Source organism: Heteronotia binoei, chromosome 14 (assembly GCF_032191835.1).
Source record: "Heteronotia binoei isolate CCM8104 ecotype False Entrance Well chromosome 14, APGP_CSIRO_Hbin_v1, whole genome shotgun sequence".
Lineage (NCBI taxonomy): Eukaryota > Metazoa > Chordata > Lepidosauria > Squamata > Gekkonidae > Heteronotia > Heteronotia binoei.
This window is the reverse complement of record NC_083236.1, coordinates 33,238,504-33,251,108: the sequence shown is the minus strand read 5'-3', so window position 1 is coordinate 33,251,108 and position 12,605 is coordinate 33,238,504. Positions and strand designations below refer to the sequence as shown.

Here is a 12,605-nt window from a genome sequence, read left to right as displayed (position 1 = left end):
CCAGGGGAGTCAGGCTGAAATGCTGGGAAAACAAAGCCTTTGAGGCCCCTCTGATGGACTATCTAGGGTTTGACTTATATATGAGTTTGGTGAGGCCAGAGGAATTCCCCATGGGCCATGTGAAACTTGCACCTGTCATGAAAAATTAGCTGTATAAAGCAGATACATGTCTTTGGTGTGCCAACACATCTAGCTAGCCTGTGGGCCTTTGGCATTCTCACTGGCATTCTTTTGTCTTGCCAGCATTCTGTTTAAACTGGGCCCAGATGACTCCTCTTTCTCTGCGTAAACAAATTCTGGTAGCAGGACTGGTCCTACCAGATGACAGAGAAAAGTTCTCCTGGGTTAGGCAATGTTTCTGAAGTACCATTAAAAAGCAGCACTCTTTCGAATGTTTAGTGTATCATCTTTTTATCATCAATCAGTGTGTGAATTCCATTTGAGTTTTCTGCTCAGGATCCAAATTGCCCAGGCCTAGCTCTCTGGCCAGGGGGCTTCCTCCTGTCCCAGCTTCCTTCCAGAATTTGTACCTGTCAATTTCTGAGCAGCCTCAAGTACCTCCTTGCTATTCAATTGATTGGGGCTCCAACCATCCCTCTCTCATGAGCCTTGTTGGCTCAAAAGGCTAGCAGAAGTTGTACCTTCTAAGCCTCAGGAGGATCCATCCCATCACAAAATGGTTGCCATGGAGTCAGTCACAGTGTCAGGAGGCTCTTAAGTCTGTGATGGGGTGATGTTTCCAAACTGGGTGTTCCCTGTAGTCCTAAAGGTGATGCTTCTTAGTATCCAGTTCTGAAGTACCTCCTGCTCCAGTGAGGACTGGCTCTTTACTTTGAGGAAAAGATGCTTTGTTGAAAAAGCCAGTGGACACCAGGAAATGTTTTGGTGAGCACCACATTGGGGGATCACCTCTATGATTTTCTGCAGCACCCCCACAACTTGTCTCATCCCTGTCCCAAAGGATTTATTAGGATTTCCAACTTGATGTTCCGGTAAAGCGAGGTTTTGAAACCTGTAATCGCAACAGTCTTCAGCCCAAAATGTCTGTCATCTGAACCTTCTGGCCACAAAATGTGTAAATATTAGTAATTATGAGTCATTGATATAACCAATGCATGGAAACCCCTTTTGGGGTTTTCAGCACCAGAGATGAGCAGAAGTGGTTTGCTATTGCCTGCCTCTGTATAGCAAAAGGGCTGCATGAATAAAAAGGTCCTTCATTGCCTCTGCAGCATACTTAAGAGGGTGTGTGTGTGTGTGTGTGTGTATAGCCAAGAACAATATATTTCACAAGAGCACTCCACACTTTTTTTAAAAAAATATGCAAACTACAGATTTTTGCAAACAGTGCACAGTTTGAAATATTTTTAGTTTGCATCTTGGGACAATAAGTGAACTGGCACTTTGTGTTCTTGAGAACTCTCTGGTCATTTTTGATTCTTTCTGACAGTGCAGGGACACAACTACAGCACAAGAGGCCAGGAACATGTGCAAAGTTGGCTTGTAATTCCCTGAAAACTTCTGGCTAGAATCCCACTTGTTTAGTGCAACAAAAGAACATCCTTGCACGCTTATTATTATTGCATGCTTAGTGCAGGAGAGGACTTGTGTTGTATTTTGAAGACAATTTGTCCCTTAGGCCAGGGGTGGTGGTAAAGTAAGCAAATCATGCTCAGAATGCTGCCAGTGATTCAGGTTTTCCAGGAACATGGGGATTGTTTTAAAATTCAGACTTCAATTACCCAAAAAGTTTGGCAAAGAAGGCAAATACATAATGTACAAGTGTGGGCCATGTACAAACGCTGGGGGTTGTCCTTGTTTCATCTCACACTTAGCCCATCTAACATACTTGATCTGCTTCAAGTGGGCAACCATGTTGGTAGGAAGCAGTAGAACAAAGTAGGAGTCAAATTGCACCTTTGAGACCAACAAAGTTTTATTCAGAATGTAAGCTTTCGTGTGCTCCAAGCACACTTCATCAGATGAGGAATCAGGCACAGATAATTGATCTGCAACACAACACAGCCCAGACTAGTAAGAGACTATCTATGCAACCCTATGCAGAGGTACACCACTCTAAACACATGGTTTCAATGGGCTCAAATTGGAGTAATTCTGGACAGGATTGCACTGTATGTTTACTTGTGTGGGGCAGAAAATTTTGCATAGAAAAATATAGCATTGGAAAAATCTTCTACCACACTTCTCTGAGCAACATATTGAGAAATTTGGAGCTATTGTCTGGATAATATCTGTGAGCAAGCCCCCTTGAAGTGGTCTCCTTAACAGGATTTCAGAATGAGAACCAATATCTAAAAGAGGGCTCACTAGGGTTGCCAGGTCTGTGTTGGAAAATACCTGGAGACTTTGGGGGTGGAGCCAGGAGAGGGCGGGATTTGGGGAAGGGAGGGGCATCAGCAGGGTACAATCCCATAGACTCCACCCTTCAAAACAGCCATTTTCTCCAGGGGAGCTGATCTCTGCCAGCTGGAGATCAGATGTAAAAGCGGGAGCTCTCCAGGCACCACCTGGAGGCTGGCAACCTTCGGGCTCACCTCCTAAGAGTCATATGCTATATTAATTTTTCTCCTGAATAAAGTCACCACATTCTTATTAAAATGAAAATCAGCATCTTCCTGCATGATTGCAGCACCTTATACTCCTTTTCCTTTGCTAACCAGGGCCAACCCTGCCACTAGGCAAACTAGGCAATCGCCCAGGACGCCAGCCTTCCGGGGGGGACCGAATTGGTTGCCCCCATGTGACTCAGTGACATTATCATTGCAGGGGAGGGTGTCAGAATCTAGCCTTGCTTAGGGTGCCAGACAGTCTAGGGCCGGCACTGCAGCTGACCAAGGACACATGAACATTTTGGACAGAACTCTAAATGCTAAACTCAGGGGAAGCTATGGACTTTCTCCCTGTGGTCTCTTTCCTGTCAGGTTATGATTCAATTATATGTAACACTGAGGTAAAAGGAGGGTTCATATTTCATTTCCAATCATCATAATCAAAAAAGCTGAGGTATTAACTAATCTTAGGAACACTGTGTTTTTTATTCTTTGGGGAACAGTCTGTGCCACAAATGGCAAGCACCAGTTGTGAAATTAAACAAACACATAGTACCTTTTCATTTCCCGTCAAAAGGCAGCACTTGTGAGTAAACATACAAAGAATGTGAATGCTGCTGTCAACGTTTTTATATGCTTGTGTCTGAGAGCCTAGATGCTTCAACCAGGGATTCGGCTAGAACATACGAGTTATGTAAGGATTACAGGGCAGAGTGGGAAATCCTCTGTTTGCCTCAGTGGGGAATTCCCTGACAACAGCACTGAGGTACGATATGATCCGCTGCTTGTCACTGGTGCAGTCCTCTGCCCTTGACATGAAAGCTCTGGGTCACAATCCTGTTCACTGTGCTGTCTCTTCCCAAACCAGCACACAGGCTCTCAAGTCAAGAGAGGTTACTTTGTATGGCCACAGTCCAAAGAACACTTTTTCTGAGCAAGCCCCCTTGAATAAATGGGACTTACTTATGAGTAAACATGCCTGCACTACCACAGCAAAGGCAAAAGGGAGTTTCCCACCCTCTTAAAGAGAACCTTCATAAAGCCCACAAAAGCTTTCATTTCAATAAATCCGATAAAGCCTCAATACTTCCTTTTTTGTTAAAGACTGCAACTGTAAGTAAACACATAGATTTGGGTGATGTGTGTATAAAACTACATTTACCACGTCACCCTTTTGATATGTCCTTTCCCCTGTTAATCCCTCCCAATACTTATGACAGAATCCCCTAACGGAACCATGTTGCCATGGAAGTTTACCAGCCGGGTGACCTTGAGCCAGTCATGATGATGATATTGGATTTATCAGAGACTCAGAGCGGCTCACAATCTCCTTTATCTTCCTCCCCCACAACAGACATCCTGTGAGGTGGGTGGGGCTGAGAGAGCTTTTACAGCAGCTGCCCTTTCAAGGACAAATCCTGTAATAGCTATGCTGACCCAAGGCCATTCCAGCAGGTGCAAGTGGATGAGTGGGGACTCAAACCCGGTTCTCCCAAATAAGAGTCTGCACACAACCACTACACCAAACTGGCTCTCAGTCTGACCTATTCTCATAATTAACTTGCTGACTGGATGGAGGCAGCAGCGTTCCAATTATGCATGAATTTGAGAAAGAACTGAACATTATGAATATTTTCTACACATATACAGCAAGTTTTACAAGACGTTACCTGGAGGAAGGACCTGGCGGTCTGAAATGGGCTTTACTCTGCTAGTGGTCTGTTGGAGCTCTTTTCTGGGTTTATGATGTTTTGGACTATTTGCACAATGGTGTATATATGTGCATAAATATGCACATGCGGTATGTAAAATTATGAGGTTGCTTAAATGCACTCTTTTCCTTGTATGAATTATATTTTGTAATAGCATTTTTCACGGAGTGGTTTGTTTCATTTGGTTGCAATCCCCAGTTGAAGGCCGGGGATCCCCTGGTTTGGAGGCCCTCCCACCGCTTCAGGGTTATCAGAAAGTGTGGGGGGGGGGTTGAATGCCTGCTGGGGACACCATTATATGGATAACTGATCTGTGGATATCTAGGCCTGTGGGGAGGCTCTCTTTTTTTGAGGTATAAGCACCACATTTTCAGCATAGCATAGCATCTGGTGCCTCTCCTCAACGCCCCCCTCCAAGTTTCAAAAAGATTGCACCAGGGGGTCCAATTCTGTGAGGCCCCAAAGAAGGTGTCCCCATCCTCCATTATTTTCAGTGAAGAGAAGGCATTTTAAAGGTGCATGGTCCCTTTAAATGTGAAGGCCAGAACTCCCTTCAGAATTCAACCATGCTTTTCTTGCTCCTGGCTGGCTTCACCCCCTAAACTAAGTCCCCAGATATTTCCTGACCTAGCAATCCTAGCGGGGAGAAAGGAGGAAATAGTCCTTTAAACCAGCTTTCTGTAATAAAAATGCTGAATTGAAGCTCAGACTCAAGCCTTTACTGCATGAACCAGCCTGTTAGCATTTTTCAGGATTTGGACGAGGATGAGTGGGCCTGCCAAAAAAGCAGTGGTCTCATATTTCGGTTCTTCAAAGATTTTAATGCTCTCAGTAATCTAGACGTTTGCTTTTAGCTGTGCAGCTGTGTGTGTTTATTCAACATTAAATCTGACTGACCCCCCCCCGTCCTGTTAAAAAAAAAAAAGACTGAGGTCTCTTTTAGCTGTGCCCCCTCCCCAGCCTTTCCCAGGCGCAAGACAACCAAGCAGAATAGTCATTTGTATGCTTAATCGAAATTTAAGATTCAGTGTTCAGTGTATCTTAAACTCAAACACACACAATATTATAGGCAGACGTGTTGAGCTGAAGCCTGTTTATTGGGAAATAAGGCGCAGCGAATTACCACCTACCTAAGGCTTCACCCCCACCACGCAGTGCCTTTCTTTACCAAATCTCTGAGTCACCAATGAATCAGCATAATCGGTTTCCCGGAAGGCAGGGCTGCAGAGCAAACATATACAGAGCTTGCACACTGCACTGGGCATGTTTGTGTGTGACAGTGACTGTTCGCTTTGCCACGTGCTAGAGGTGGGGCTTCTCTTTGCACACAGCACAAGAGGTTGGGCAACGACATGGGGACCTAATGAAGGAGGGAGATTTTTGCACACAGCTCCCTGCGTGGCACTGGCACTTCTGGGTGGGAAGGGGGCGGGAGAGACCCTTCTGGAAATGCGTGGGAAGGGAGGCTGGGGACAAGGAGTGCATTTGTGAGGCAGCTCTGCTTGACTCCATGTACTCTCTTAATCTGCACAAAACTCCCATATTGCCACAGAGAAGTTCTCGCTCTCTCTGTGTACTCCTGGCACTCTGCAAAAATCAGCGTCCCAACAGCAACTCAGATTTATTTATTTACCATAATCGTTGACAGGAACGCGGCACTCCCAAACAGATTATGCCTTTCAAAGTCCGCTAACTTCAGTTGATTTAAGGTGCGCCGCAAGACATTTGGCGGGTTCTAAATGGTTTAATAAAATTGTATGTGAATCCCATGTCACAAATGAGCCACTGAAGTTGGTTGAAGACTTCAACCCCCATAGGATTTTTAAAAATTGATTACAAAAAATATAGCATATCTCAGTGAATTCGACAGTTTTTTTAGTCCAGTTGATTTCTGATCATTCAAATACTACTATAGTATTCTGATAGTAGTTTGGTGTAGTGGTTAAGTGTGTGGATGCTTATCTGGGAGAACCAGGTTTGATTCCCCACTCCTCCACTTGCACCTGCTGGAATGGCCTTGGGTCAGCCATAGCTCTGTCCTCCAAAGGGCAGCTGCTGTGAGAGCCCTCTCCAGCCCCACCCACCTCACAGGGTGTCTGTTGTGGGGGAGAAAGGTAAAGGAGATTGTGAGCCGCTCTGAGACTCTTTGGAGTGGAGAGCGGGATATAAATCCAATATCTTCTTCTGATTTCACTGTCATACTAGAAGTATAGAGCCCTCTTCCATATAATTAATATCCATAGAAGTTAGACTGGTGTCTTGCAGCCACCAAGTGCAAGATTCTGCCTCCTGTACTGAGTTTATAGCCCAAACCTTTAGCGACCACCATCCCATACAGAATTCATAGTTGGGAAGTACAGGATTTTTTTTGTAAATGGGGTTTAAGCTAATTTGGGAGCTTTTTCTTTCTCTTCCAAAGCTCCCACCCCCCTCTCCTAGCCTTGTGGGGACAGGCTGTGGTTAATTCTGGGAGTGGGAAGGTGGTTCCCATGTTCTCAGGCTCTGCTTCCAGGGCTCAGACATGAGGCTGCAAATAAATTCCAAGCCTGAGCCCATAAAGTCTCTGCAGAGATTTACACCAAATTATGTTCAGTCCACAAAGTGCAAGATACTACCTGCTGTATTCAACTTGTGGAACAGAGCACTATACAGCCCAGCAATGGACAGGGCAAAATAATTGTGTTTTACAGAATGTCAGTGAAAATAGTTTTCAGGAAATATTGAGGATTTCGTTTATAGCCTGGAGGGAGGCTGTCTTTCTTAATCAGTGTTTATGCTACTGAGAAGCAGAGGGCTCATTTCACACCTGTGTGTTGACCTGATCAATTAATGGCCTCCAGAACATCTTGTCATTGACAGCCTTGCTCAGGCCTTATTTTATTTATTTATTTATTACATCTATATCCTGCCCTCTCCTGGCGGGCTCAGGGCAGCTAACAACAATTAAAACAACATAAAATTAAATGGTTGCGAACTGTTGCGCTTGCACAACTTTTGTACCTAGTTTTCATAAATTGTCACATTTCAAAAAACATTACACACATCTCAGTCCTGAATTCTGAAACATTTTGAATTTCAGCATTCAGTACCAACTAGGCAAAACGGCCAGATCTGCAAAGGCAAATGGGACTGAGTTGTCGAGGAGGCAACAATGCTCCAGTATGTAGATCACAAACTTGATCTATTGGAGAAAACAGAACCTGACCCTTTTATGGATGTAACTGAACACTGCTCCTGAGCAGTGTTTGGGGTACCTTAAACTCACTGAGTTCCAAAGGGCTTCTTAGGAATGAATCTCAATGGTATCAGTATGGTGAGATGCAGAAAGCAAATCTGTAAGCATGTAAGAAGTTCCCAGCTGGATCAGACCAGTGGTCCATCTTGTCCAGCATCCTGAATCACATAGTGGCCAACCAGCTGCTTTGAAGGATCAATAAAGAAGGCACAGCTCAAGGCCTTCCCCTGATGTTGCTTCCCTGCACTGGTATTGAGGTTGACTCCCTCTGAATATGGAGGTTCCCTTTAATCACCACAGCTCAAAGCCATTGATGGACCTCTCCTCCATGAATCTATCTAATCCCTTTTAAAAACCAGGCATAAGGCCATCAACAAACCCAGTGGCAGTGAGAAAAGTGCTTCCTTTTTTCCTGTCCCGAATGTATTGTCCATCAGCCTTATGACAGACAACATTCTTTTTGCCCACTTTCTCACCCCATGCTTAATTTCCCCTGTTGTCTTGTCTCCCAATGTGAAAGTCCCAAACTGTTGCCTGGGGAAATAATTATACAGGCAATATAAATGTATATAACAATGGCAATCATTTATCCGGTACCAGACAAGACCATGGCCGACAAAGTGTTAGGATGTGTTTAGCAAAATAGTTTGTTCTTGGGCATGTCTGGATATAGGCAGATACTTGAAATATATAGGCAGCTGTGTAAAACCAATGTACATTTACTTTTTTTCTGATCAGTCCCAGACCTTAGCCTTTCCTCTTTGGAAAAATGCTCCAACATCATCTTGGTTGCCCTCTTCTGCACTTTCTCCAGCTCTGCCATTTCTTTTTTGAGGTGTAGTCACAGGTCCATGCATGCTGGAGCATTGTATTCCATGTATGCTGAAGCATTGTATATCCAAGTATTGTCCCCCAGGTTTTTCAGTCCCTTGCCTCATCATTTCCAGCAGGAAATCAATAACCGCTGTCTCACATCCAGATGACCTTTTCCTCCAGCTATCCACTACAACCCCAAGATCTTTTTCCTGTCACAATTAGCAGGGTTTACTTGGAAGGATCCGATCTCGCTGATAAAGAGGGTGTTGGCAGCTGGGGATGCCCTGGAATTACAGCTCATCTCATCAGTTCCCCTGAGTAAAAATGGATGTTTTGAAAGGTGTCTTCCATTGCACTGTGCCCCACTGAAGTCCCTGTCCATCCCCAAATCTGCGGGAATTTCCAAACCTGGATCTGGCAACTCTACCCCCACCCCACCCCCTTCCAGAGGTTAAGCGGACCTCGCAACCCTACCCAAGGGCTTCCAGGACACTCTGGTTTCCCCGTCTTCCCGAATTTCTGGGAAGAAAGGATCTCGCAACACGCTCTGGGAAAATATTTGCACGTGGATCTAAGTCCAGGGTGTGTGGGAAAGCGGGGCGGGGGGGGGGGAGGGAAAGGACCCGCAAAATTTGCACGTCCCCCCACCACTATTGAGAAAGGCAGGAAGAGATCAGAACGGTCCAAGGCCACCCGATAAGTACGTGCGAATGCACACGAGGGTGAAAAGGAGAGGGGGGGGGGGCGTGCATTCTTTTGCACTCGGCCACCCAGGCAGGCAAAGAGACTGCTAGAGGCGCGTGCACAACCCGGGGAGGCGGAGGCGAGCCCTCTTTGCGCCCTGCCCTGCGGGCTCGTGCGCAGGGAGGAGGAGGAGGCGGCGCCCGCAGCGGCTTTGCACTCGCGCGGTAGCTGCCCGGCGGCTATAAAGAAGCGGCCCAGAGGCTTCGGGGAACAACAGCTGATTGGCCTGCTCCTCTTCTCCAAGCTGCCGACGGTGACTGCAAAACAGCCTCTTAGCGTGATGGATCCTCAGGACTGCCCATGCGCTGATGGTGAGTCTTTCTTCCCATTCCTTCGTTTGTTTTTCTTTCTCATTGAACTTTCGCGTAACTACCTGACAGGTTGACAGCTTTTTCTGCACCCTTCTCTAGCAGTAAGCTTTGTTGAGTTCAGTCGAACTGGCTTCCAAGAAAGGATGTCTGCTGCATCCTTGCTTATTCCTTTAGTGGAGTTTTGGTGTTATACTAGAAGAAGCTCAGGAGGGTGTACTTGGTTCTTTCTTCTCCCTGAAACCGTTTCATTCTCCTAGCAGCCCTGCGAGGTAGGTTAGGCTGAAAGAATACCTGGGCTGCAGTGGTCTGGTAGATGACAAGCTGTTATCTTAATTTGTATCCCACTTTTCACCCCAATAGGATCCAAAGCGATGCACAATATTTTCTCCTCCATTTTATCCAGGGGTGATTTGAACTTGGGGTCTTTCCAATGTTAGTTCTAACACTTGAATCGTGGCTCTTAGAACTTACTTGTGCCTAAGCTTTAGTTATTTCGTGGGGGACTGTGTCTTGTGCCAGCCTGGGGCTGTCTCTCGATGGGAAAGCATCTACTTTGCATGGGGATAATCCCAGGTTCAACCTTCAGCATTGCCAGTTGAGAAGACCAGGTGGTAGGTAAAGAAGAGGACCTCCTCTTGGAGAGCTGCTGCCATTCAGAGTAGACAATGCTGACTTTGATATGCACAACCATTCAACTCTGTAAAAGACAGCTTCTCTAGAACTTCTACAGATATCTGTTGAAGTGTGCTGGCAGCTGAAAGCCCATCCCTTAAATAAACTTGTTGGTCTTAAAGGTGCCACTGGGCTCATAATTTGCTCTGCTGTTTCAGACCAACACGGCTGCCCACCTGGATCAATCTTCAGAGTAGTTTACTCTCCCCCACATCTCTTCTCCTACTTCATTTACTGCTCATGTACTTTTTAATTTTTTTAAAGAAAACTAACTTGAGGCTGTGCAACACAAGAGTCTGGGTGGTATAGTGGTTAAGATACTAGTATCTGGGAGTCTAATGCAGCGTTTCCCTGTACTCCTGAATACCAAGTTTGTTAAATAGCATGATCTAACTTATAAGCAGTTAGTGTGAGCTAGCTCACAGTTTTTTAGTCTCTGACTCACAGATTTTTGTCTTGGCTCAGGAAGGATGGCTGCAGAGTAAACTACTGTATGCAGTAGCTCACAACTTTAATGCCAGTACCTCACAAAGTAGAACTTTTGCTCTCAATTCACAGCTTCCAGGGAGTATTGCTTACAAGCCTTTATTGCTTCAAGATGAAGTTACAGTGATATACAGAATTGCATCTCTAGTTTATGGCATTACAGAGGAAGGAGGCTTCATTGAAGAAACTGAGTCTGGCAGTTGTAAGTGGTGAAAATCCTATAGTGCAGACTGACTTTCAAACAGGGAAAATACTTAACAGCAAAGTGTGTACCTTTTTAATTAGAAGTAAACCTTACTGGCTCATCATGGCCTCAAACTATTTTGTAGATCTGTGCTGACTTATTCTAAAAGTTTCTGCACTTTGATCCTTTCTGTAGCTGTGGGGCAGAAATTTCAGAGAGGAATTTTAGGACCAAGGGGTTTTAACCCACACTTTCCTGCACAATGATGCTGGTAAAATGGCCTTGTTGCAAGCCATAGCTGTTCTGCTGCCAGTTGCACAGGTGTGTTTGGAATGCCAACAGGTCTGGAGACAAAATTCCCTGTCCCTTTAATAGAAGTTTAATGGGGTGTGATTTAGTTGCTTGCTGTGAAAAGCTTCAGCTGCCTTTTTGCACACATGGAACTTCTCTTAAAGCAGCAGGACACTATTCTCTAGCAGCTGAGTACCCTTTAATGCCATGTGTGACTTCATGTATTTATTTTTTGCTCAGTACCATGTGACTTATGTTTTCCCTCCCTCTTTCCTTCAGGTGGTTCTTGTACCTGTGCTGGTTCCTGCAAATGCAAAAATTGCAAGTGTACTTCCTGCAAAAAAAGTGAGTATGTTTACTTCACTTATTCCCTTATCTTTTCCCCCTCCATTTTATCCTCACAACTCCATGAGATAGCTTAGGCGGAGTGTGTGTGACTGGCCCAAGATCACTCCGTAAACTTCCATGGCAGAGTAGGGATTCAAATGCAGGTCTACTAGATCCTAGTCTGACACTAACCCCTGCACCAGAGAAGAGCTGCAAATGGGTGAATGGCCCAGGCTAACATCATCTTGGAAGCTAAGCAAGGTTAGCCCTAGTTAGTGTCTGGATGAGAGCAGGGCTCTTTGTAGCAGGAACTTATTTGCATATTAGGCCACACACCCCTGATGTAGCCAATCCTCCAAGAGATTACAGGGTTCTTATTACAGGGCCTATTGTAACCTCCAGGAGGATTGGCTACATCAGGAGTGTGTGGCCTAATATGCAAAGGAGCTACTGCTACAAAAAAAAGCCCTAGATGGGAGATGACAGAGGAAGTCCAGGGTTTGCTATGCAGAGTCAGGCTACAGCAAACAACCTCTGCTCTTCATTTGCCTTGAAAGCCCCATAAGGGAGTCAACATGAGTTGACTGCAATTTGATGATGCTTTCCTTCTCCATCCTGAAGGGGACTTAAGGGGCGTTGAACCCATCAGTGGGTGCCACAGGGGGGGATCACTACTGTAGATTCTTTGTCTTGACTTATTTTTGGATTCTTCCAGGCTGCTGTTCCTGTTGCCCAGCTGGCTGCGCCAAATGTGCCAAGGGCTGTGTCTGCAAAGAACCTCTGTCGAATAAGTGCAGCTGTTGCAGCTAAAAATGCAGTGTTTTGTTCTTTGTAAATATTCTGTATCATCAAAAAGATGATTGTTTGATCACAATGAGTATTTTGTAACTGTTTTGCATGCTGGGGAGGGGGAAGGAAAAATAAAAGCTGTGATTTAACAGGAAAGAAGTCTGTTTGTATTAATCTAAACCTCTGTTTAAAAATAATGGTCATGGTCGCTGGACAACTCATTACGACTCTGCAGTTGTTCAGATATTAAATGCAATGCATGAATCTTTTTGGTAACCATTCCAGTATCACATGTATATATGCAGCAATGGTAAATGTCCATGCCAGCATAAGTTGTGTGTGTCAATGTAACACTTACCTCATCTATACCCTACCTTTTTCCCCAATGAGGACCAAAAACCAATTATATTATTCTCCTTTCCCCCTTGTTATCTTCACAACAACCTTGTTAGGTAGGTGAGGCTGAGA

General features: G+C 45.0%; 1 protein-coding gene across 1 annotated transcript; it reads left to right on the top strand.

Moving 5' to 3' along the window:
- Positions 1–9,018: 9,018 nt before the first annotated feature.
- Positions 9,019–12,293, top strand: LOC132582529 (metallothionein). Its single transcript, XM_060254141.1, has 3 exons — positions 9,019–9,388; positions 11,301–11,366; positions 12,064–12,293. The coding sequence occupies exons 1-3, from the start codon at positions 9,358–9,360 to the stop codon at positions 12,156–12,158; spliced, it is 192 nt and encodes a 63-aa protein (XP_060110124.1). The 5' UTR covers positions 9,019–9,357; the 3' UTR covers positions 12,159–12,293.
- Positions 12,294–12,605: the final 312 nt, after the last annotated feature.

What these genes read in the sequence shown, in the direction of transcription:
- LOC132582529 (XM_060254141.1), top strand. Translation starts at nt 9,358, where the DNA reads ATGGATCCTCAGGACTGCCCATGCGCTGATG. An exon ending in GGACTGCCCATGCGCTGATG is followed by an intron (nt 9,389 to 11,300) that starts GTGAGTCTTTCT and finishes TCTTTCCTTCAG; the next exon opens with GTGGTTCTTGTACCTGTGCT. An exon ending in GTGTACTTCCTGCAAAAAAA is followed by an intron (nt 11,367 to 12,063) that starts GTGAGTATGTTT and finishes GGATTCTTCCAG; the next exon opens with GCTGCTGTTCCTGTTGCCCA.